The following is a 25207-nucleotide window of genomic DNA, read 5'->3' on the forward strand; positions in this document are numbered from 1 at the left end:
GAAGGCAATGCAATTGGGAATAGGCCTAAAGAGAAGTTCAAATAAATTATGGCACTCCTTTATTTTTCCTAATGCATACCTGTACAAATAATTGAATAATTATGTATAAACTTCATGTGTATTAAAAAACAGACTTGCATTCTTCACATTATCTGTTAGATTTTTTTATTATTTTTTTATTTTTTAGAGATTATTTACCTATTTCTTCCATAAGCAAGCAAGAGAGAGCTGGAGATGATGTTAGATCCCAACAGAGTCTTGACTCTGTAGTACACCCCCAGCCACAGGTAGGTGAGGTCTCAGGATGTGGAAAAGTAAACTTCCAAGAGGGTAAGTCTTATAGAGCTGCGTTTTACCATTGCCATCAACATCTGGCACAAACATGTATTGTGTGATTAAAAATCAAACTATTATTTACGATTGTCATCAATAACATTTTCTTCCTTGAGTATGGTTTTATCCTTTATAGAAATCTGGGACCAGCTGATGGCATAATGGATGTCACTGAACTCCCCTGTAGCTGACTGTGGTTTGAGTTCCAGACCCAGAGGTTTACAACTCACACTGGGTGCATGTGCATGCATGCCCAAAATCCCCATAGGAGAATGGAGAAGGGATTGTGGCATGGTAATTCCCCCTGAGGAGTGATTTTTCACTTTTTGTCTCTCTTTCTCTCTCTGTCTCTCATGGTCGCGCCCCCTGTAGAAAAAAAAAAAAAAAAAAAAATCTCTACAAAAGAAAAAAAAAATGAAAGAAAGAAATCAACGGCTGCACTCATAATAAAATCCAGTAGTGCTCATGTTTTGCTGCATTGGGCTATTTTATAAGGTAGGAACACATGCATCTGGTAGCCCCTGGGACTCCGATTTAAACCTGAGGTCCTGGGAACCAGCAGTTAGCGTAATGGCTAAGTCGCTGGACTCCCACGTAGTCGACCACGGTTAGCGTCCCGGACCCAGTGGCTTAAAACTCACCTAGGGCACGTGTGTGTGCGTGCCCAAGATCCCGAGGGGAGAATGGAGGAGAAGGGATTGCGGTGTGACCATCCCCCCTGGGGGATGATTTCCCACTTTCTGTCTCTATGTTTCTCTCTGTCTGTCTGGTGAGCTCATGCGCCCTATAGTGAAAATCTAAAAAAAAAAAAAAAAAAAAAGAAAAACCTGAGGTCTTTCAGGGAGATGTCAGAAACTCTATCATGTATAATAACACCATGGTACCACAGTTCATAATAAACAACCAACTAAAATACAATAAACATTCAAACATCATTCAGTGCTTAGAAATTCTTGACTAAAATATATAAGATACAGAACTGGAAGAAAATCTGGCATCTCCTACAAATTCTGTTTTCTCTCCATTCTACCCACAATCTAGGGACACCTGGGAATTAATTTTTATTATTTTTATTAATTTTTTTCACATTCTTAATTGTGATTTGATTTTTCTACAGCTCTTTTTCTAGTTTAAAAGATCTTGAAATGTCTCAGGGTATTTTTGGCTCAGGGTTGAAATTTTTCAACAATCATTTCCTGAAAAAGTTTCATGTTCTTAAAGAAGTTGGAAAAAAATAGGTATTGTATCTTCTTCACACGGGATACATCCAGTACTTGTATGCATTTGGTAAACTTGGCTATTGTTTCTATACTTGTTTCTGATCTTATTAAAAATTATTTACTTATTTCATCTATGACATACAGACACAGACAGAGAGAAAGGTACCCCCAACAGCGCGTTCATGAAGTGATGCACCAGAGTCAGCCGGCAGAGATCGCGGGCATATGTGTGTGCGCCCAGAGTGCTCAGGGACGTTCCAGGATGTGAACCCAGCCCCTTTCCTATATGGGTCCAGTTGTATTTACCACTGTGCCACCACTTGGCCCCTTATAAGCTCTTTTCTATTAGGAGCTGGGACCTGGAACTGAAACCAGCTGCATGTCCTCAGACTGTTAATTTATTCTCCCATTAATAATGTGGTTTTGGTTCCTGAAATGTCTTCTTTCATTATATATTTGAATAGCTTCATTTTCTAGTCAATTCTATCTGAAAAATACACCACCGAGGACTTTTCTAAGAAGAAACCTGCATTAAGTACTCTTTCCTATTACCACGTATTTGTTTTCCACACACAAGTGACTGCTGTAGTTATTTAATCCTGACTTACTAAAGTGATCAGTTGTAATCATTTTGATGAAATAAGATATTTTCATTTCCCAAAGATCTGGCCACTTTTTGTCTATTTTTTTCATTTAATTGGCCAAATTGGCCTTTGTCCCTGTGCATAGTTGCAAGGATATTTTCTTATTTAAAGTGTGACTTGTGGGGCCAGCAGGTGGTATGGTGGTGAAGATGCTAAATTCCCAGATGGTAGATAATGGTTCAAGTCCTAGATCCAGAGGCTTAAAAAATAAGTGTGTGTGTGTGTGTGTGTGTGTGTGTGTGTGTGTATTTGCCCACAATCCTGAGAGAAGAAGGGAGGAGAAGGGATGGCAACATGGCCATCTCTTCTAGGGAATGATTCCTCTCTTTCCTTCTCTTTGGCAAGTGCACAAGCCCAATGGCATACACCTAAAAAACAATCAATCAATAAAATTTGGAGCCAGTCACCGGCATGATAGTTAAAGCAGTTGGATCTCACCTAGCTAAGCACATGGTTAAAGTCCCAGACCTGGCAGCTTGAGAAATGGAGTATATGCATGTGTGCCCAAAATCCCAAAAGGAAGGAAAGAAAGAAGGGACTGCAGTGGACCATGCCTCGGGCAGGGTGTTTTTCCTTTTCCTGCTCTTTCTTTTTGTATCTCAGGAGAGTATGCATGCCCTCTGGCAAAGTGATAATAATAAAAGTAAATCATAAAATATGACTGACCAGAATAAAATCCTTACCTTTATTGTCTCTAATGCTCCCTCAAAATTTCCTCAATGCTATCTGGGGGAAAAAAGAAAAAAAAAAAAAAGGAAGAAAACAAAAGAGAAAAAAATCTCTCTAACGGCACATAGTCTTCTCTCTTTTTCTTTACTTCTGGCTTTAACCTTCTTGGCATGGTCTCTAGTATTTTATTGAACAATTTCTTATTCCTGTCTCTTCTCTTGTGCTCGGATTCTATAGTAAAAACACTGTCATACTCATTTTAGAAGAGATTAATAAGTCAGTTCCTTTATGTTGAATTTGTTCCACAAAACTCTAACCTTGGGGAAGCCTCATTGTCCATGTAGGACTGGATTCATACACAGTCACCATACTTTATGTCTCACCCTGGTGGCTTCATAAAATGCAGAGAGCAGGTGTATGCACATGCCAAATCCTGACAGAGTGGAAAAATGAAGAAGGGACTGAGGAGTAGCCACACTACATTGGGGGGTGCTTTCTCCTTCTCTTCTTTCTCTCTGTCCATCTCTCTCTCTCCAGTGAAGTCTTCTGCCCTCTGGCAATTAAAATAACAAAATTAACTATAATATGTCTATGCTCTAGTCTTGTTCCAGAAACCACTGATGAAAATCCGATTACATATACTGGGAAGTAATGATCCTAGGAAGTGGCACAATATCACCAATATTCTGATTTTTTCTTCCAAGTTTTCTCCTTCCCCGCCTGTTTTTGAACTTCATCCATGGTCTTGTTGAGGTAGAAGCGTTTGAAGAACAATCCTTTGAAGTACCTAACTAGTAAAGTGGACTTCATGATTCGTGAAGGGTTATAGATATCAAAGTTGGTTTTTGAAATAAAATGAGATTTGGGAGGGATACAGGCAAAGACGTGGAATTCTATTATCTTACTAACCCCGTGCTTTCTGCCTTTTCAGTGAACAAGAAGCTTAAACAGCTGTCATCTAATAGGGTCCAGTGTACAGTTGGGGTATAGAGAAAAGCAGAAGTTTCTTCAGAATGTACTCATTTCCAACAAGACCTGCCTTCATTTTCTTAAGTTGCTGTGTGCTGACAAAATGCACAAATGCTAACTTCCTCAAGAAGAGGCTTTGCTATGAACATACATGATTTACCTTTCTGTATGTGCAATAAAATGTTTTATTGCTTGGCAGGTGAAAGCATAGACTCTAAACAAATCATTTTTATTTTGGCCCATATTTCATTAAATGAGGCATATTTTTTTGATTGAGATTATATAGTAGACTTAAATGACATCATGGAAGTCTAATTCCTTGATCATGCAAACATACATTTCATGAATATGCTAATGAATTTTGTTTCTCTTGACTCTTAAGTGGTATTATATACCTCCAAATATTCTTGCTTTAAACATTTCAGTAATATATTTTTCTAGAAAGAAATTACAAGAATTTTTTTTTCTTGTTTTTAATAATTATGTCAAGAAGAGAAACTGACTTTTTTAAAGAAAGACTCTAAAACAAAGAAATAAGAGTGAGTATAATTAATAATGAAATTCTAATTTTTCTGTCTAAGTTTACATTTAGATTTTCTTCTGCACTAAAAGCATTTGAGCAAATGTATATTGTACAATTGTGGTGATGGCAGGATTTTAGATCTTCAGAATGGTAAAAAGAATCAAATGAACTATTATTGGAATGATTTTTTTTCTCAAGGTTTCAATGGAAAATGCTAGGTATGTTGTGAAACTTAGCAAAGTATTGATTACTTAGATAGTCTATGTCACAATTTCAGAGGCCAGAGTTTGGTGAAAGGGAATGAAGCAATAAGAGACTGGATTAACAAAACTCAATTGAAAAGAACTTTACTCTCTTTTGTACTTCTTACAGAAAATCAAATATGGTATTCAGAACAACTCTATGTGGTAAATATAAAGATATTATTATTTATATTTTAAATTAAAATGATTTTAAGCAATATTTAAATTATGCTTAAAATCATACACTTAGTTATAGTCACAGCTTTGGGTCTATACGTGTTGCAGTTCAGATTCCTAAACTTATGTTTCACTTTATCCCTAAGCTTAGGTATAGATACTTTCTGTAAATACAGTTTCATATTTTGATTTAAGACATTGTGAATCAAGAGGGCTGAATTGTGAGTTGGTATTTTAAAAACTCTTTGTGCTCATAAAGCAAACATTCATGTATTCATTTATTCTCTTAAACAGAAACCAAGCCAGAAAAGAAAACTAGGGCAGCTGACAAATTTCGTATGGAAAAGGGAAAGACAAGGATGATGAATTCTGGAAAAATCAGAACCAAGAATTTCCTTCTATGTCTTGGAAATCCTAGGCTAAGGAGAATACTGCTAAGTAGAAATAAGACTTGTACTTTAGTCTATACTAGAAGGTAGACCTGGAAGAATTATTCTGTGTGTGTGTGTGTGCGTCTGTGTGTGTGTGTGTGTGTGTTTTATTGCTATTCTATATAGCATTTATTAGTCATCGTCTCATCAAAGCTGTGATCTTTGTGTGCAGTTGAATAGAGAACAAAAGAGAAAATATCACCTTAGCTATGAAACTTGGGAGGTTTATTCAGTGTTATTTCTCGTTTTGGAAGAACAGTTTTTTTAAGTATCTTTCTAAGTGAAGAAAAGAGTATTCATACAACTATATTATTTTTAAAAAAACATATAGATTAAACTTTCAAAACTTGATATTGAAAATGCTTCATGAAAGGTAAAGCATTATTGTAATTTGCTATACTTTCAATGACTTAAGAAATGGATCATCAAAACTGAACTGTTTGAAATAAATTTCAACTGAACAAAAACTTCCCAACAGCTATTTTTGGAAGAATCAAAACAGGATGACTTCCAGATCAGAAATATATACTTGCTGCAAGAGTTACAAAACCAAACCATATCATGAAATGAAACCTCAGGCTCATGAGAAAGTGACTGTCACAGAATATTTTTCTGAGAGCAATTTTTCTTTATTATACTTTGGTGAGGAGAAGTATAATTAATGACAGAGGGTGAAAAAAGTGTTGAAAATCAAAATTCTGAAAACAGCATGATAATTACTTTCTATTTTTGAAAAACATTTTCTTGATTTTTTTTCTAAAAATACATGAAATATAGAAATTGTTGTAACACAGTTTTTTAAAGAATGTTTAAAAAAAGAAAGTAAATTTGAAAGAGGAAAAAGTGAAAAACTGGGAGATATGAAAGTAGGTTTACCAAGCTAGTCTGCCTGTCCTAACAAATCATCAGCTGCATGGGGTATGGTCATTTTATAAAGAAAACAAATTCAAATGTAAACTGTGATAAAATGAAATATACTAGAGTATGTGACATCCTTGGGTTGTTATGTAGTAAAAATAATTTACTTAAAAAATTACTGATGTATTTTAAGGCATCAATTTGGTCTTTGGTATTTGAAATTATTATTTATTTTAAAAATATTTTATGTCTAAAACAATGATTATAGAAAATAAACACATTTATCCAGGTAAGAATAAAATATAGTGAATGAATATTTTCCTTAAGTATCTCTGGCCTCAATTTATTTTTATTAGGAATAACAAATTAGTAAAATTCTGATTCCAACAATAAAAACCCAAATATACTTATCTATGACATTTTTTTAAAGTTTCTTGAAGTATAATCCTAAAATAGGCAAATATTTCCCAGAAGGAATAAAAATAGTCTATTGCTTTTTTTTTTTTTTTTTTTTGGAGAGATTTTTCACTCTAGGGCGCGTGCGCTCGCCAGACAGACAGAGAGAGACAGAGAGACAGAAAGCGAGAAATCACCCCTTAGGGGGAATGGTCACGCCACAATCCCTTCTCCCCCATTCTCCTCTCGGGATCTTGGGCACGCACGCACACGCGCCCGGCGTGAGTTTTAAGCCACCGGGTCCGGGACATGAACCGCGGTCGACTGCATGGGAGTCCAGCGACATAGCCATTACGCTAACTGCTGGTTCCCAATCTATTGCTTTTTTTGTAGGTATATGTAACTCTAGAATCTTTCTCTAACACACCTCTACTGAATTTTAGATATTAATGAAAAATGTAGTTTTCTGAAAAAGAGATCAAACCATGGTCACTTTCATGATTGAGGGAAAAATCAACTCAATGACATCAGCTAAAGAATAAGTTCCATTAGACCATCTAAAATCTAATTTCAATTTCTCCTAACATCTTACATTATAAGCAGTGCCCTGCATGGATCTCCAAGTTCATATAAAAGATCCCATATTTAGACATTGGCTTAGATGGTTCCACTGTTTCTGTCTCCCTCTGAAAACCTCCTTGCCACCCAGTCATTCCTACAAGACATTTTAAGTGTTATGCATATAACACTTTAATATATTTCTGTGATCTTTCATAGCATTGTATCTGAGCTTCTTTTTGAACTCTTGCTACTTCTTACTACTTCTTAATTTACATTTCATTGTTCATAGGTTTGTATACACAAGTCCTAATCCTCAAATGAGACTCTAATTTCTTTGATGATGACAATTATAACTAGGACTGTTTTTTTTTTTACATCTCAGTGCTGGAATACTTCCTTATATATAGTGGATGTTAAGAATACTCAATAAATGTTAAAATGTATGGATCTATGTTTGAAACAAAGGTGTCTGACATAGCACTTTGGGACCAACAGATTGCATAGCGGTTATGTTGCTGGGTTCACACATGGCAGATCATGGTATGTACTCGGAACCCCAGTAGATTGAAAATAACGTCAGGTGCATGTGTGTGCATGTCCAAGATCCCAAAAAGAGAATGGAGGAGAAGGGACTGTAATATGGGCATCTAACCTGGGGTGGGGGGAGGTGACTTCTCACTTCCCTCTCATCGTCTCTGTCTCTCTCCAGCAAACACATGTACCCCGAGGCAAAAACCTCTAAAAGAAAGGAAGAAAAAGAAGAAAGAAAGAGCTCTTTTAACATGACACTAGATGATTTAAGAGTATGAATTTGATGCTTTTTGAAGTAAGAAAAATTGTGTTTATGAAATTATTAGTGATACTATTAAGGCCCATTTCCTTATTTCTAAAGCTAGTGTTGCTGATCAATAAGACTAAACCATCTGATGAAACCACTCTATAAATTACACATGCCTTCATCACAAACCATAATTTCAGGAGTCTCTGAATGCCCACTTTCTCCATCCTCTTTCACTTAAGAGTTTAAAAAAAAAATTGTTACCAAAAAGATTTTGACATCCCTAGTGTTGAGAGGGAGAAATCTTTTATTTCCTTAAACTCAGTCAAGTACATAAATGCAACTATTTCTCACTAGACTAAGAACTTTTTTCTTTTTTAATTTTCATCAATACTTCAAAAATATATTTCAGTTTCCCTGATCTTCTTCTTTATTAAAAAAATGCCTCAATACATCTTTCATTGTCAGAAGGCAGGGTAGAAACATGTCTTTTGACATGTTAAAAAGTATTACATTTAATATTTTTATTTAAAAATATGTATTTGGAGACTTTGAAAAAATGATTGGGTCCTAGTCTTACCTTCAATTGGTTGTGAGCTATTTTGGTTGTAGGCTTTATGAGATTTTTAATACTGTACTGAGAAAAGATTTAACTTCTGAGGTAGAAAATACAAGTAAAAGTAGTTTTGCTTTTCCTTGATAGCATTTAATTGCTTTTAATCCTAAAGGATAAAAAAAGAAAGAGAATTTGAATTTGTATCATACATCTTCCAAGAACTGTTCTGAGATAAATTCTATTCTTGTAATTGAAAGCCAAATGTCAATATAATTACACATCTAGAGCTAAACACAATGTCATCTTTAAACCCAGGACTCTGCTTTTTCTAGAAAAAAAATCTGCTCTAGAGTTCCAATTTGAAGAATAGCTTGTCAAGAACTGTCTACATTAATAGACAGATACTTACCCCCAAATATTGGATTCAAGTATGTTCCATTACCATGCTAACACGTGCTTCTCGATGGCTCTGAAATGAGTTGATTTGAGTTTTTGTTTATTTCCAATGTATTTCAAGATAAACCACGAAGCAGACACAAACTCAGACTTGTGACAGGTTCAATAAGAACAAAATAGTGACTGATTATATATTAAGCCTTCTGCATTGCTGAAATGGGGGAACCCATTACGCCCTCCTTCTTCTGTACAGATTTCTGATGTAAATGTAGTAAGCTATGTTTCTAAGTCAAAGCACTTGTTAGTATTTCGTTATTGCACTTTGTCCATTATGTTCATTACTTCCGAAATTTTAATTTATCATGACTTGATAATTTGTCAGCTGTTTGTGTAATCACGCCTGTAAATTGATTTCAGTTGGTATCACTGAAGGTTAAACTGGAGCTGGATATAAAATAAGGCCAAGGCTGGCCTATGGCCTGATAATTAAAAAAGCCATATCCACCTGGTTGACTGCACAGTTCAAATCCTAGCACCAGTGGGTTGAAAACATGTAGGGCATGTATGCATTTGTGCCCCAAATTCTGGAAGGATGGAGAAATAGAGGAGAGGGGATTGTGGTATTACTACATCCCATTGCAGTGTACGTTTGCCCTCTCCCTGTTTCTCTCTGTTTATTTCTGGTGAGTACATGTGGATATTAAAAACATGCAAAATAAAGACCACAAAAAAATCTCATTAACTTCTAGCTGAATCTTCCATATGTTGGATATTTAAAGTTTATATATATCCCATATTAGAATTGTATCAATATTCATGGTCTTATTTTGAATATGCTTTTATTCTCCAAATATTTTGAAGAGGTTTTGTGAAGGGGCGTTTATACACCCATGGGGTAAAGAGAACCTAATTCCTCTCACTATACTGTCCTTCTTGTAACATGTTATAGGAAAGTCACAACTTAATTCTGTATGGAGCCTTATTTTAGTGATAACTTCTTCAAATCTGTGATTTTACAGATTTGTCATAGGAAAAAAGTTCTGACAATAGGTCTTCAGTGATTTCTATACAGCTGATTAACTTCTCAGTGTTTGCACAAAATATTTAGAATTAATAAATGCTGTTAAGAAATATTTTGAATAAAAATATTGCCATGCTATTAATATTTTCTCTAACAGCCACCATTTTCAGAGGGTCTGTCTATAAAAAATATTTTATTAGAGAAAATTCAATTTCAAAGCTATCTTTTACTGAGATCTCTAAATATCAACTAAGGCTTACAAAATGTGCTGAGACGTATTGATGACATGTGATTCTATAGTTGATTTGTGGTCACTAAAAGTTCAGAGTCAACACACAAACTCTACATTTGGTAAACTCTATGAGAACTTTGTTCTTACACTGAAAATAACAGTGTACGATTTAATAGTAAAGGATTGAGCATTAAATGATTTCAGTCAATTGCCAGAGCTGTTATATATCATTACTGTTTCCTTGAGTCAGTATGGCAGAATGAAAAATAGGAGCCCAATGTGTACTTGTAATAATAATATAATTGTCTAGTTTCAAAGTTTATATAAAAAATAATACTTGGAATACTTTCATTAAAAGAAGTTTTAAATAAATTAACATGGTAACAGTATTTCTACACTACAGAAGTTCCGTTTTGTCTTCATATTTAGATTTAATATAAGAGGTTTAAAAGCAGTTTGTTATTATCATAACTGCTAATTAAAATTAGATAGACCTGCAGTGATTTGCTTTACAAAATTGGGGAAGTAGTTTAGTACTCAGAACCACGCAGAGGACCTTGACTTTTAGGTAAATGGTTAAATGTATATACACATTTCATCTTTCAACTCTTCATCTGTAAATAACCAGGTGAATATTAAAACACAAAAGAATGCATGAATAGTTTATCCAAAATCTAAATCAAAAAGCCTAATGGATTTTCACAATCTGACCTTCCTGATCCTCTTTGCATAATTAAGTCAAAACACAAGGGTCTACCATCTTTCTCCAAGGTTTACCCATCCTTCAGGGTGAATGTACTCCAGAATTAGCATAGTCAGAGTATCTGTATCCAGAGGTTATTCCCAAAGTCCCTCAGTGTCTCTTTTCATTTAGCTTTACATGGGAATGCACACCATTATGATATAAAAAATGATAAAGCAGCATCTGGCAAGCTAAAATGTTGTAAAAAGCTTAAATTACATTTTATTCCTCAGGCTTAAAACACAAATTGAGAATTATTCAAATTAAGCTCACTTCCCATACCTCAAAATTGTAATATAATAGCACAGGGTAGTTGCAAACAGGCAAAATCCAAAATTTTGCACATGGGGAGAACCGACAGAGGATGTCATATAGCTTTTGGGGACACTAGATTATGATATATTCAAAGAGCAAAGAAATAACTCCTCCCTAATTATTTCTTACGGATTTAAAAATCCCAACTTACCAAAAATATATAGAGATGGTCCATGTTGGAGAATAGGACCTTTATGCTATAAATTCTGCCTTTAAGACCAACAGCAATAACAACAAAATATTGCCTAAAATGATTTGGGAAAATAAAAATACTTCAAGAAATGCTCAAAAAATTAGCTTGTTTTGAAAAATATTGAAACAATGAGACTCGTGTATTACATATTTAAACAGTAGCTTCATTGCTGAAGGTTTCATAGAATTCTTTCAATATAATATTTAATGCAAAATGTATGTAATTATATTTTTAAGCTGATGGTGTTGGGAAATTAGATAAGGTTTGCAAGCTTTTATGTAACAGAATATTTTGCAGTTGGCAAAGCCTTTTTACAGATGCTTATTTGATCCTCACAACAACCCTGTGAGGTAGGCAGGGAAGTCATTGCTATCTTTATTTTATACTTTCGAGCCCTGAAACTTAGAGACTTTGGGGGATATGTCCAAGAATAATGAGTGTGCAACATTTCCCCCCTTTTATTCACACCTAGTCCTACACATTTCCTTGTAGATACCAAACACGAAGGACTAACCAGTCAATGAGATGGAGAAAGTCCAAATCTCTGTAATAATTAAAGCCAACGATGAGTCTAAGAAGGTTATGTCAATTGGAGGATAGAATTCCCAGACTACATCGCTATTGTATGAGGTTTATATTGATTGATGACTGTTTTTGATGAAAACAAATGAATTTATAGACTGAAGTATGAATCAGTCAGAAAAGTGCCTGACAATTAATTTTTGGTACAAAGATGATCAAGATTCCTGATTTAAATGTACTAAAACAAATGGAAAAAGGGATAACGTTCCCTGATATTTTGTACAGGATAAGATTTTTTTTTAATTATACCTTTGTCTGATTTATCAGATGATTGGAGTATACCTTAAACCATTTATTTCATTCATTCAAAAGAGGGGAATTCCTCTTAACATAAAAGGGGGAGGGCAGATGGGACAGAGACAGCAGTCCCGTGCTCAGAGCAGTGCACCATGAGTGCACACAGTTGCATACAGTATAGTGCAGGCAGCAAATCCCCATGCTCCATCAATTAGTATGGAGAAAGTAAGTGGGGAGGGCAAAGGGAAATGGTACATACATGGCCATGACTAAGTGACCCTGTATGTTAGAAACACCTCATGTCATTTAAACACATGACAAGGCTAATACGATCTGTCACAATAACAAAGTGTGGGTCTCCAGGGTCCACCCAGAAAAGTGGCAAAAGAGGTCATGATTACCTTCCCGAGTTTCCTCTGCAGTGTACTACCCCTATAAATCATAGTCATCCATGATTTTGAGCCTTTTTGCTTCATTTTGCCTTTGAAAAAGAAATCAGCAAGTATTGAAACAAATATCATTGTTTGGCTTATTCAGGTATTCTTAATTAAACAGTACCACAGACTTTATTGAGCAATTGAAAATATACATAAGGAACAATAGTGTTTTCTCTGTATTTTTTTTTTTCTGTCTTCCAATTAAATAACCCAGTTTCGATCATGAAAAGGGCACTTGTTTCTACAGGAGCTGTGTACAGCTTGCTCAGTTTACAGTACTGTTTCCATCTTCTTCCTTGTCATTACTGAGGTTACATCTCCACTTGCTCAGGAAGCAAATTCTACACGGTTGCAAGAATCGACCCCCTAAGTTGTTCTTTCAGATTCTATTTCTCCATAGAGTTCAGCTAACTTTTTAAACTCAGGTCCCCAGTCTCCAAGGTAATGATAATCCTGGTCTGATTGTGTGGTTGCTGAATCCAAAGAGCTGATAGAACCAGCTTCCGATCTCTGGCCCTCATAGGCATAAGTCTGAAGAGAGTCATAAGGAGGAACGCTGGGGTCTAGATCTGCTTCTGCCAGTCTTTGCTTAATAAATTCCTGGACATCTATACTTTCCAGGGTGGACAATGTCTGGTGTCGGGGAGTGAGCTTCACTTCAGGTCTGATGTCTCTCCGGTACTTGAGCTCCTCAGCGGCAGAAGGGTTCCTCAAAGCCGTGATGTCAAAGGCCTCAGTGTCCTCCTCCCCACCTCCCTCGTCGTCATAGGTGACCACATTCTCCCGCACATCCTCCTCTGAAATGATGAGGGGTTCTTTTTTGCTGCGCCTCAGGGTGATAAAAAGTACTACGATTGCTGAGGAAAAATGGAAAGAGGATGAAGAGTTAGCGAAAACCAAAGGAAATTCTAAGAGTTCTGACATGAGTAATGTGCAATCCGTCATTACCCATGTTAGAGAGGTAGGTTTGCTTTGCAGAACATCCTTGTTGTCTGCATTCTATGAAGAATGTAAACAAATTACTACCCCATAGGAAATACTGTGAATAGCTGATCTTCTGGAGAAAACCATATTATCTTTTGCAGATGTGCAAATTCAGGTTTCTCGATTCATACATGTTGCAATGTAACTATTCAGTGTTTAAAATGAGGGAAACAGATCATGGAAAAGTAATGTGAAATTCTGATTGGGACACTAATGTATTACATTGGTCTATCTGTAGATATCCTTACATGGAGATAGACCAAAGGCAGCACATTTTAATTTTATTAATTTAATTTTCTGGAAAATTGGAAAAAGGAGCTTTCACCTTAAGTTCCTTATTTTTTGTACCATATTGAAGCAGGGATATTTTATGTGATTGATTCTTTTGCCTCTAATATTTTAGAATTATATTACCATATATTAATAATTGCAAAAAAAAGTTACTTTATTTGTACACGGATTGTATGTCCTAAGAATTTTTCAGTTTATGGATGTTCTATACATAATTTTTTTTTTTACTGAATACTCTCAGCAGATCTGGGACTTTATTTTTAAAAATGAGAAAAATTGAGGCTACCCAAAAAATTTAGACCAAAGATAAGAATACACAGATGGTGAAAAAATGCAGACCATCATCTAAGACTTTTTGCACCAAAAATAATAATACTTCTATCTCAACATTCCACTTCATTGTTTTAAAGTGCTGTGGAATGGGACCAGTGATTAGGGTAATGGCTATGTCTTTGAACTCCCACATGGTCAACCGTGGTTCGAGTCCTGGACCCGGTGGCTTAAACTCACGCCGGGCATGTGTGCATGCCCAAGATCCTGAGAGGAGACAGGAGGAGAAGAGATTGCAGTGTGGCCATCACCCCTGGGTGGTGATTTCTCACTTTCTGTCTCTCTGTCTCTCTCTGCCTTTCTGGCAAGCACACGCACCCTATAGCAAAAACCTCTCAAAAAAAAAAATGCTGTAGATTAAGAAACGGAGTGACCATTTGCAGATGGAGCTTAGTGTAGCTATTGCCACTTAAGGTTGATTAGTTATTATTACCAACAATATTGCAAACATTGGACGTCTGTGTCCTTGATTGATGATTACACATTATATGCATGCTTTGAAAAACCATACTGTGCCCCAGAAAGAGTTGTACCTCTAATTAAATTAATTAATCAGGAAGGACAATTTATACAAAGAAGATAATGTGATAGCAATGGGACTTAGAAACTTTGCTTTGGCCATTTTTCAGTGTTTTCAAATCTTTTTACTTGATGATATTAAACCACTACCTTAGAAAAAAATTCCATTAATTTTATTATTGCTTATATCTTAGGCATATAATTTATTTCTCCTCCATGGATTGCCTTTCTGGCTCAGCTAATAGTTTAGACTTTGTGATAGCAGTTATGAGCTTCATTAATATTTTAGGTATTGTTACATTATAAAAATCAGGAAAGTACATTCAACTGCCATCTAGGGTTGTTAGATTTAACATAAAATAAAAAATGAGAGCAACCAATTAAATGTGAATTTGAGATAAATAACAAGATCACACACATATAAAGTATTAAAACTGTTATATGCAATATTTGTGATATAAATACTAATATAAATACAAGCATGCATATGAAAATGCATGTACACATACACACAAGGAGTTCCAAAGGTTTGTGAAAAACATAATTAAAATATGAGTTTATTTTGGTAAAAATTTTTGTAATCTATACATAGTTTTTAATGAACTTTTGAAGACCCATCATCTATGTCCCAAGTATATCATATGTATTATTTCATGTGACATATTTACAATATATTCACATACACAATTACATGTGTATTTTTTGTGTGTATTTGGAATTCACAAATAACCAAATATCCTGCATTTTTTCTGGCAACTCTAATTATATGTAAACTTTAACAGATGATGATGAAGCAGAGAAGCACCAGATTAGCTATCCCTGATTAAAAACTAACAGACCTGGCATGCAAATCTGCTCTTTACCACTTCCCTTTTCCAAAACAAACTCTGTCTTTACTTCTTTTTTTTTTTGACAGTATCTCAGTAAGTCATGCTCTTCCTGACTTAGTCTCTCAACTAGCTAAAACAACCAGCACATAACATTACACTTGATCTTTAGGTGGGCTGGAAATTAGTCCACATCTCCTACATAGCCCCAGTCTACCGAGTAGCAGCATCTAAGCTAGGACCTATCCTTACTTTTATTATTATTATTATTATTATTATTGCTTTTCTTTATAGTTTAAAAGCCTTTTATGCATACCCCTAAACAATATAGATGACTTCAGTTTATTTTAAAATTAGTTACCATACTAAGTTTTTTTAAGGTTTGAAAATAAAGAGAGGAAGAGAAACAGATTTTTAAAGCCATACGTAGAAAAGATAATGATGGTCATAGTACATGGGGAGGAATCTAACTGTGCAGAGGAAAGGCAGGTAAAGGAATGAAGAAAAAATAAGACACAGGAAACATTTATAAGGAGACAGGGTCACAGAGTCATCCAGAGAAGTGTGGAATAAAAGATATCGGCCAGATAATGAAAAAAATACAACAGAGAGGATACTAGCAGACACAGGAAACATTGAATCACTGAATTTTGAAGGAAGTAGTTGCATAAAGTGGAAGATGAAAATGAAATGCTATTACAAGTACTTGGTTCAGAATAGGAGTCCACCGTAAAAGTCACTTGTACTCAAAGACATTACCTTATGTAAGATTTTATTTTGAAAATTAAAAGAAGTTTCACTGAAAGCAGTTAAAATGCTTTTATAGCCCTCCTTTTTTTTTTTCTTTTTTTTTTTTTTTCTTTTTGTGTGTGTGTGTAAATTCACATTAGAACTGAATTCAGAGCCTAAACGTCATTGTCAAGTAATTCACTCCATTCTGGTCAGAGTTGAAATCTATCATGCACTATGTATCTCTCCCATCTGCATGAGTAAATGAGGAGGCTGTTCTGTATTGAAAGAGCTATTTCTAGACTTCTTAATTTATTTTAGCAATTTTAAAATTGTCATCAATAAATAAAGTTATTTCTCTTTATTTTGGTAGTTGACGCTAAAGGATTTTCAGTGCATGCATAACAGAGAAAATGCAATCAGAGCTTTTAGGGAAGCATGGAAGTCTTTTGTATCCTTCACCAGTATTTGAACCATGCTTCAATCCTTGTGAATATACCATCGTTGCCTAATGAAATGCAAAGGATGATGCTGGATTTATGATTACTAAAGCTTATGTTTATTTCCCAAAAGTTAATAAACTATACCTGATAAATTTTGATTCAAAATAGAGGTACTAGTTAAGTTTAAACTTTGAAGGTATATATAATAATCTTTTCCAGAAACAGTTATTTGCTAATAACCAGTTATTGTTCTATTTGTTACATTTCTATTTAGCATAAGGATCAACATAGAAATAATTATAGAATGTGAGACACTTTTAAGGTCCAAAGGCAACCTTCTTTATACTTATAGCAGGACATCAGGGCAAATATGGACATAGGGTCTCTCTAGTTAAAGGCAAATTCCAATCAGCTTAGAGGAGAATGTTGAAACATGAATGATATGGTACACTCCTGATGGAGTGCTTCTCGGTCCTGTTTGTTCAACAGATATTTCTGGAGCAGATGATACAAAGTAGACACTCCATCTTATGTAGATGAACGAAAGAATAATCTCTGTGAAAGTGCTGATGTACAATAGCATTGTGTTAAGTGACTTCTCACTCTTATGAGAAGAATAAGGATTTCTTTTTAGAATTATTTTATTTAACTTTATTTATTTATTTATTTTTAATTTGGTCAGAGAGGTACAGAGTGAGTGAGAGTGAGAGAGAGAGAGAGAAAGCAAGAAAACAAGCCACCAGATTCAGGATTCCAATCGCAGTTGGCCATGTGGGAGTCCAGCACCCTTAACCACCACACCACCTGCTGGCCCAAGGGGGAAAATAAAATGTGAAAATTATAATTTTGAGAATATTTTTGAACAATTAAAAAATCAACTGTTTCCAAAATATCCTGTCTTGAGTGTATTTTAAGAGAATGAGTGAAGATAGTAATGATATTTATATTGACTTTGAGAGTCAAATCACTATTGACACCCGGCAGTAAAATGACCCCTGTAACCTATGAAATCATGCGTGTGAGTACAAGTTACCTCGTCTTACATGGGTCACCTGGAGAAGCACAATGTAAGAGTGCCATGTCATAAAATAGTAGAGAACTGTAAACCTTATCCTTCTTCATCAAAATTATGAACAGTTCTGGTATATTTCAAAGCAGGTTTTGGTTGTATTAATCTAGATTAAAACTTGAACAAGCTGTAGTATTTTTCAGAGGTTATTCTAAAACAAGTATTTTATACTTGGGTTAGTAGATTTATTTTTCTTCTCTTCAAGGTTAGACAGAATTTTCAACATCCTTAATATAATACCATTTGTAAAAAAAATTAAATTTGCTTTCATTAATTCTATTCATAGAAATTAAAATTTGGAAAACTTCTTGCATTTTTTTCTCACATACATTTATTCATATATCATATTAATATATATGTGTATTAAACATTGTTTAAAAATTAAAGATGACTACATTCTGAGTTAATTAGCCAGGAACTTTCTGAATAACAATGAAAACCCTTACATTGCTAGGAAGAATATATATTAGACCAAAATTAGCAATTGTTTGAACTCTAGCTCAAGAAATTTTTCTGTAACATTTAGATGAAACCACAAGAACACTTTTGAGTTTCAATAAAAAAAATTTAAAGAGTAAACATATTCAATAGCAATTTTGCTTCATTATTTCTAAAGGGTAGCATAAAACTCATAAATGTTCTGATACACAAAGGTGGAAAACACTTTTTAAATAATCATTTTATTTAACTTTATTTATTTTAATTGGACAAGAGAGGAACAGAGTGAGAGAGGGAGAGAGAGAAAGGAAAATTGAGAAAGCAATCTTCCAGGTCTAGGACTTGAACCTTAGTTGACCAAGAGGGAGTCTAGCGCCCTTAACCACCATGCCACCTGTTGGCCCCCATAAAAAATTATAAAAATGAATTAAAAGGAAATATAATTTTCTTGAAAAACATATTCTTTTACATAATACACTTTAAAAAAATTTTTTAGAGAGGTTTTTGCTATAGGGCTCATGCACTCACCAGAAAGACAGAGAGAGAGAGACAGAAAGTGAGAAATCAACCCCACCGGAGATGAGCACACCACAATCCCTTCTCCTCCATTATCGTCTCGGGATCCTGGGCACGCATGCACACATGCCCAGCGTGAGTTTAAGCCACCGGGTCTGGGACTCAAACAGTGGTCGACTACATGGGAGTCCAGTGACATAACCATTATGCTAACTACTGGTCCCCAAATGTTTTCATATATTAAAAATTTTAAGTTGCTCTTTATATTTTTATCTTAGTATATAAAAGTAGTCTTATGATGATAAATGAAAACAAAAGCCAAAGATAATATGCCTTTCCCAACTGAGTTTTTTATTAGTAAGGACTCTCAAAGGACTGACATTAATGTCACTGAACTGTAGCCTCTGGGACTGTATTTAAGAACCCTAGAGAGCTCCAGGTTTTTGTTGGTGGCACTTTATAAAGCTTTTCTTTAATTTTTCTTTTTTCTCTTTTTGGTGTGTGTGTGTGTGTGTGTGTGTGTGTGTGTGTGTTTAATGTTCAGAGACAAAACAAAATAAAATTTTGAAAAGAAGAAACTTATTAACATCTAAAGAAAATAATAGTTGTGACCAGTAAATGTATAAATAAACACAAGCCCCCATGTTTCACATTGCTAAGTGCAATCGATCATTTTAGGTCCTCATTGTATGTAGCCCCTGAACGACTTTTGGCATTGCTCACTAGATCTACTAGTCAGCATGGTGCTTTGCCATTTTGGTGCCCTATTTCCCTTGACTTTTGAGACAATAAGCTATTCATTCTCTTTCTTCTTTGGTCCCCCCTTCATTGTCCTCTGCCATGTCATTGTTCTTTGTTTTTGTATAGGTTTTTGCCTTTGAGCATGTGTGCTCCCTGGAGAGAGAGAGACACCAGAGAGAGAGAGACAGAAAGAGACAGACACAGTGAAAGGGAAAATGAAAAATCACCCCCCAGAGGGGATGGTTATGCCATAATCCCTTCTTCTCCATCCTCCTTCCAGGATATTGGGCATGCATACACATGATTTTCAAGCCACTGGTCCGGGACTCAGACTGTGGTTGTCCATGTGGGAGTCCAGCAATATAAGCATTACACCATCTGCTGGTCTTTCTCATCCGTTCTTGACTTAGCAATCACCTCGGAATTTCTCAAAGCCCAGTCCTACTCCATTCTCTCTGTCTCTCTCTTTCTCCCCACTTCCATGAACATTCAGCAACAGACCAAGGTTCTTCTTTGATATCACGCTAATGCACCCAGACATCTAAGTTATCAAAGTTCACTTTTGATTTTACCTTAAGTCTCTTGATATTATTCATTTTCTTTAGAGTAACCCTAAGTTTGTTGGTCCAGAACAGACCATCAGAGGGAGAAAATGACACTGCTTTCCTAACTGGTTTGCCTACATGCTCTATCACCGCCAGCAGATAGGTTCTCCACTTCATTCATAGTCACCTTTTCCAAATTACAAATTTTAGGAGACTCTTTTCGACTCTTTTCTTTATATTCCTAGAACAACACTCATCATCTTTTCAAAGCTCAATGAGGACCCCAGCTATCTCAACCCTGACTATATATCCCTTCTCTTTTGCCCTTATTCCACCGTACACTCAACTCTGAAAGTCATTTGTCTACTATCTAAGCAAGAAACACAGGGAAATTTTGCTGCACCATTGTTGCACCATTCTTTTTTTCATGTATGTGTAGTCCCAAGAGTGTAATAAAAAAGAAGGAATGAAAAAGGGCTGGAACACACTGGAAAAATAAATGCACTCTCTTTGGATTGTGAAGCAGAAAGATTATTTACTTCTGTATTTATTTCTTTTTATTAAAATACAGGGTTTCTGTTTTGTTTTAAATAGTAATCTCAATAGTTTACAATAATATTAGTTTTAAAGTGATAATAAGATTTAGGTTATTATATCAGGTAATGTAAAATTAGACAAAACTTTTATTCTGTAACTGGTTACAGAGAGACAGTCAGCAAGTATGATCAAATTGTCTCACAAAACTCAATGTGCTCTGTTTATAGGCACAAGGTAGAAATCATGCAACTCATTCCTCACTACAGTTCCTCAGAGTCAACAGCTTTCTCCTGAGTAATTACACTGATTGCCTTCAGATACCCACACCTCTTTTTCATCTGACCATTCCTCAGACAGCTCTCCCCATGACTCAGCACTGGGTCTGGTTGTTCTCGGTAAAGGCTTTTTTGCTTTTTAAAAAATTATTTATTTTTTACTTTCATTCACTATGCTTTTTAAATAATTTAATATGTAATGCAAATCTCAAAATAAAAAAAAACCCTATTGGTTTTAATTTAATATAATTTAATAAAATGTCATTTAATAAAATTTAACTTCAAGGCTCAAAAAAACTCATGTAACTTTGATGATTAATGAAATATTTTCAATTAATAAAGTTTTCTACAAGATGTTGCTTTTCTATGTGGATTTCAGATTACTTTGTTATGTATTATTTTATTGTATGTATTCAAGGTGCATCACATGATGTTTTGATAGATCAATGCATGTTATAATAAATATGATAGTCAAGCACATTAACATACCCGTCCTTTTTCAAAGTTATCCATATTGTGTGTATGTGTTCGGTGAGGGTTGGTTAGAGCACCAAGAACTATCTTTTAGCAAATTTCCTGCATGCAGTACAGTATTATTATTGACTATAGTCTTTATACTCTACATTAGATCCTTGCCCTTACTCATTCTTGCCACCATACCAACCTAGAATAGAAACCAATTCTAATCTCAGAACAGAGGCAAGGTTGATCCTGGTCAAATTCATTTTAGAATGACACCATTTCTGCTCTTGGAAATAAATTCTGAAAGTCTTTTCAATACGATGAGCATTCAGGGTCCAGCTGGGGCATGGTGGTTGGGGCAGCTGGATTCCACAAGGCTGGCTGTGTGGTTGCAGTCCCTATCCACAGGCTTGGGAAACAATGTGAGCATGTCCCCAAAATCCAAAAAGGAGATAAGAAGGAGAAGAGATGGCAGCTGTAAAACCATCATCCATGGGGAGTGATTTCTCACTTTCCCTCTATGTCTCTCTCCAGTGAGTTCAATGCACCCCCTGGCAAACTGAAAGGAAAAAAAAAATAGGAATTCAGAATATTTTAATTTTAATTCTTGCTAACATTTCAAAACAATAATTTCTCTTAGATCTTATGCTTTTTCCTGGTACTCTAGCTATCTTATCACATTTAAATCAAATAACATCTAGATCAAGTACAGTACTGAGAAGGTTCACTGAAGGGAAATCCCTGCAGCCATGTTTGGCTAGCCACATTCTGCTTTCCTAATCTGTAGGTTTTGTCAAAATGGTTCTCTCACATTCAGAACTGTCACACAACTTGAGCATTTGGAAGGACTTACCTAGGAGAATGACAACACAGAGAAGAATAGCGATTAAGGCCCCTGTACTCAAACCAGCCGAGGACAGGAATGCTTCCGCATGGCAGGTCCGCACGCGCCCATCTCTCTCGCATGCACAAACCCTGATGGTGAGGGTGCTGCTGCTGCTGAGAGAGGGGATTCCACCGTCAGAGATCATAATGGGCAGATAATACACATCCTGAACAGTTCGACTAAATCTCCTCCGCCTTGTCAGAATGCTGGCTGTGTTATCTATGACAGACATAAGCAAAACAAAATAGACTTAGTCAGCCGCCGTTAAAGAGTCGCATATCCTTTCATGGGTAAAATGGGTATGTCTGTTTCTTTTCTTTTTCGGTTTATGGAATAGACAAAGGAATACACAGGGACAGTTATTAAAGAGAAGCTAATATTAATCATTAAATAGAAGCTAATATTAGTTGTCAAACTGAGAAATCTATTTCAGAAATCCACAGAATGAAACTAGAGGGACAGAAAATAGTGACAAGACAGAGAAAGGAGGAAGCAATGTAACATTTCAGATGTGCACATACTAACTGAAGACTGAAAAGGACTCAGGTGTGAAGCCAGTAGGTCCCACACTTTGAGGTGAGCCAGGTTTGACTTTCTTCAAGCCTGTTGACTCGGAGTGCGTTTTGTATTTTCAAATACCTATTCAGGTGAAGCTAAGGCATGAAGTTTAAGAACCACTCGATTAGATAATATCTCAATGGAGACAAAAGGTCATTGAGAAACTTTTTAAGAATTAGCTGTGGTCTGATGCACTCTTATTAGAATGTTGCGGAAGCTAATGTTGAATAAAATAGCTCATTCACTATTTTAAATATGCTTTTTAAATGTAATGTACTAAAGTAAATGCCTACATGATATATTTTGTTCAATCCATATAATCTTGCTAGGTAGAAAGAGTTAAATTCTATTCTTTGTAAGAGAAAATATTTGAATATATTTTTCTTTCATTTTAATTTCATAATTTCTTATTTACATTCAATTGCTATGCATCTTTATGTTGTACAAGGTGGATTTTCAAAGCTTGCATGCAGCGTGTGATAAACAAATCAAGGATATTACCATATATATTATTTTTAGCAAAGAACATCACATTATGATGTGTACCGTCAATTTTGCTGGGAAAACATTTTTTATTATACAACATAACTTAAAAACAAATAACCCAAATTAGAAGTTGCCCCCAAACCTAAAGCTAATGTATGATCAGGAAGCGCCCTCAATACATTCTAGAACCCAGCTCAAAAGCACAGGCCACACTGCCTCTTCTCCACCTTTTCGCTGTCAGTTGTCGTTACTGTCCTCAAATGCCCACTGCATACCTTTCCCCTAGCATCACCATTCCTCATTCTACAATGTCTGTTAGCTAGTATGTTCCGTACTGCATGCTCACATGTGCTGCTCAGATCCCCTTCATGGAAAGACTAGTTGCCTTAGCCATAGCTTGCTGCCAGGCCCAAGGTCACACCCTTCTGGAGCAGTGTCTAATCAATGACTCACTACAGCTGGGTTACAGATGTCAGGTTATCTCCCCAGCCCCCCCCCCACACCCCCAGTTCCAACAGTACTGAAGGATAGGTTTAGCTCCAGAGTTTTTCTATGGGGTCACCATTAAGAGGCATTAAAGCTGCATGGCAGCCTGATTTCTCAGGATTCTTTCCAATCCTTCTTCCTCCTACTGTGGTATTCTGATGTGGATGCCAAGGGCACATCCTGCTAGACTAACTCAGAGTTTTCAGCCAAAGAATTCAACCTGCCGCTACTCCTAGGAGTTACTTACTTCATACTAAAAAGTGAGTGGATCACTAAACACTTACCTTTAGGAATTCTTTCACTCATAACAATTCATTATATTATCAGAATATCAATTGTTATATATAGTATGTTTCTGATATAATGTAATATTCTACAATTGTCTTTTTTGATATTACATTGCTAAGCATTGCAACAGAAAAATATTTTTCAAGTATTCCATGTAATAAAGATAATAAAACAAGAAAAGTGTGTGCACACACATATATATGACTGCGTTTTTGAAGATATATTATAGAACAGAAATAAGTAATACAATGAGAAATTGAAAAAAAACATTTTCTTAGCTGGTGAACGAAGAATACTTTGTTTTAGGTTTTTGCAACAGGGTATGTTCACTCACCAGAAAGAGACAGAGACAGAGAGGTAAAGTGAGAAATCACCCCCGAGGGAGGATGGCCATGCCACAGTGCCTTTGCTCCATTCTCCTCTCAGGATTTTGGGCATTTATGTGCACATGCCTGGTGTGATTTCCAAGCCACTAGGTCTGGGACTCTAACCACAATTTGTCAAGTAGCAGTCCAGTGCTTTAACCACTATATCACTTGCTGGCCCCCAAAATGGAATTTAAAATATGGATAACATGATGCTTAATGTGCTGGACTCACACATGGCTGACCTTAGTCTGAGTCCTGGACCTGGTGTCTTGCTTTCTCATTTTCTCTCTCTTTCTCTCTGTCTCTCTCTCTCTCTGACGAACATATGTGTCCAATTGAAAATTTAAATAAATAAATAAAATATATAAATATTTTTAAAATTAGATCAACACTGGGGGCAAAAAATCACACCAGGCATGCACATGTGTATGTGCCCCAAATTCTAATGGCACGGTATCCTCCCTAGGGCATGATTTCTCCTCTTACCTATTTCTGACTATGTTGCTCTTCCACTGTCTTTCTGGCAAGAATATGTGCCCTATGGTGGAAGTGAGGGATCAACAGTATATTCTGAAGCAGATTACAGAATAGAAACTGAAGAAATAAGAGAAATTACTTCATATGTATTTTATAATAACATAAATCATAGTAACTCTCCCAGAAACCAGTCCTCTGAGGAATCATATTTATCATTCGAAGGATATTACATCAAGCTTAATGTAACTTTCTATTTTTAACAATGCCCTATCCAAAGGAAATGTATAAACTAAATACTCATAGGCACAATCTCATAGCTAGTCCTCTAAAGAAGCCTTCAACTGGGCACTGCATCTCAGGAAATGTGAATAATGATGTGTGGAAAGATGTGATAACATGTGATGGTAGAGAGTGATTCCATTTTATGGCTCTGGCCCCAT

At 35.5% G+C, this 25207-nt stretch overlaps 1 protein-coding gene across 1 annotated transcript in view; it reads right to left on the reverse strand.

Moving 5' to 3' along the window:
• Positions 1-12157: 12157 nt before the first annotated feature.
• LOC102499626 (cadherin-18-like) overlaps positions 12158-25207 on the reverse strand; it is a 526097-nt gene continuing 513047 nt past the window's right edge. The window contains 2 exon segments of the mRNA XM_006169537.1: positions 12158-13369; positions 22072-22323. Of these exon segments, the coding sequence (XP_006169599.1) occupies positions 12879-13369; positions 22072-22323 (743 nt within the window). The 3' untranslated portion in view covers positions 12158-12878.

This window comes from Tupaia chinensis, unplaced genomic scaffold (assembly GCF_000334495.1).
Source record: "Tupaia chinensis unplaced genomic scaffold, TupChi_1.0 Scaffold147218_1, whole genome shotgun sequence".
NCBI lineage: Eukaryota > Metazoa > Chordata > Mammalia > Scandentia > Tupaiidae > Tupaia > Tupaia belangeri.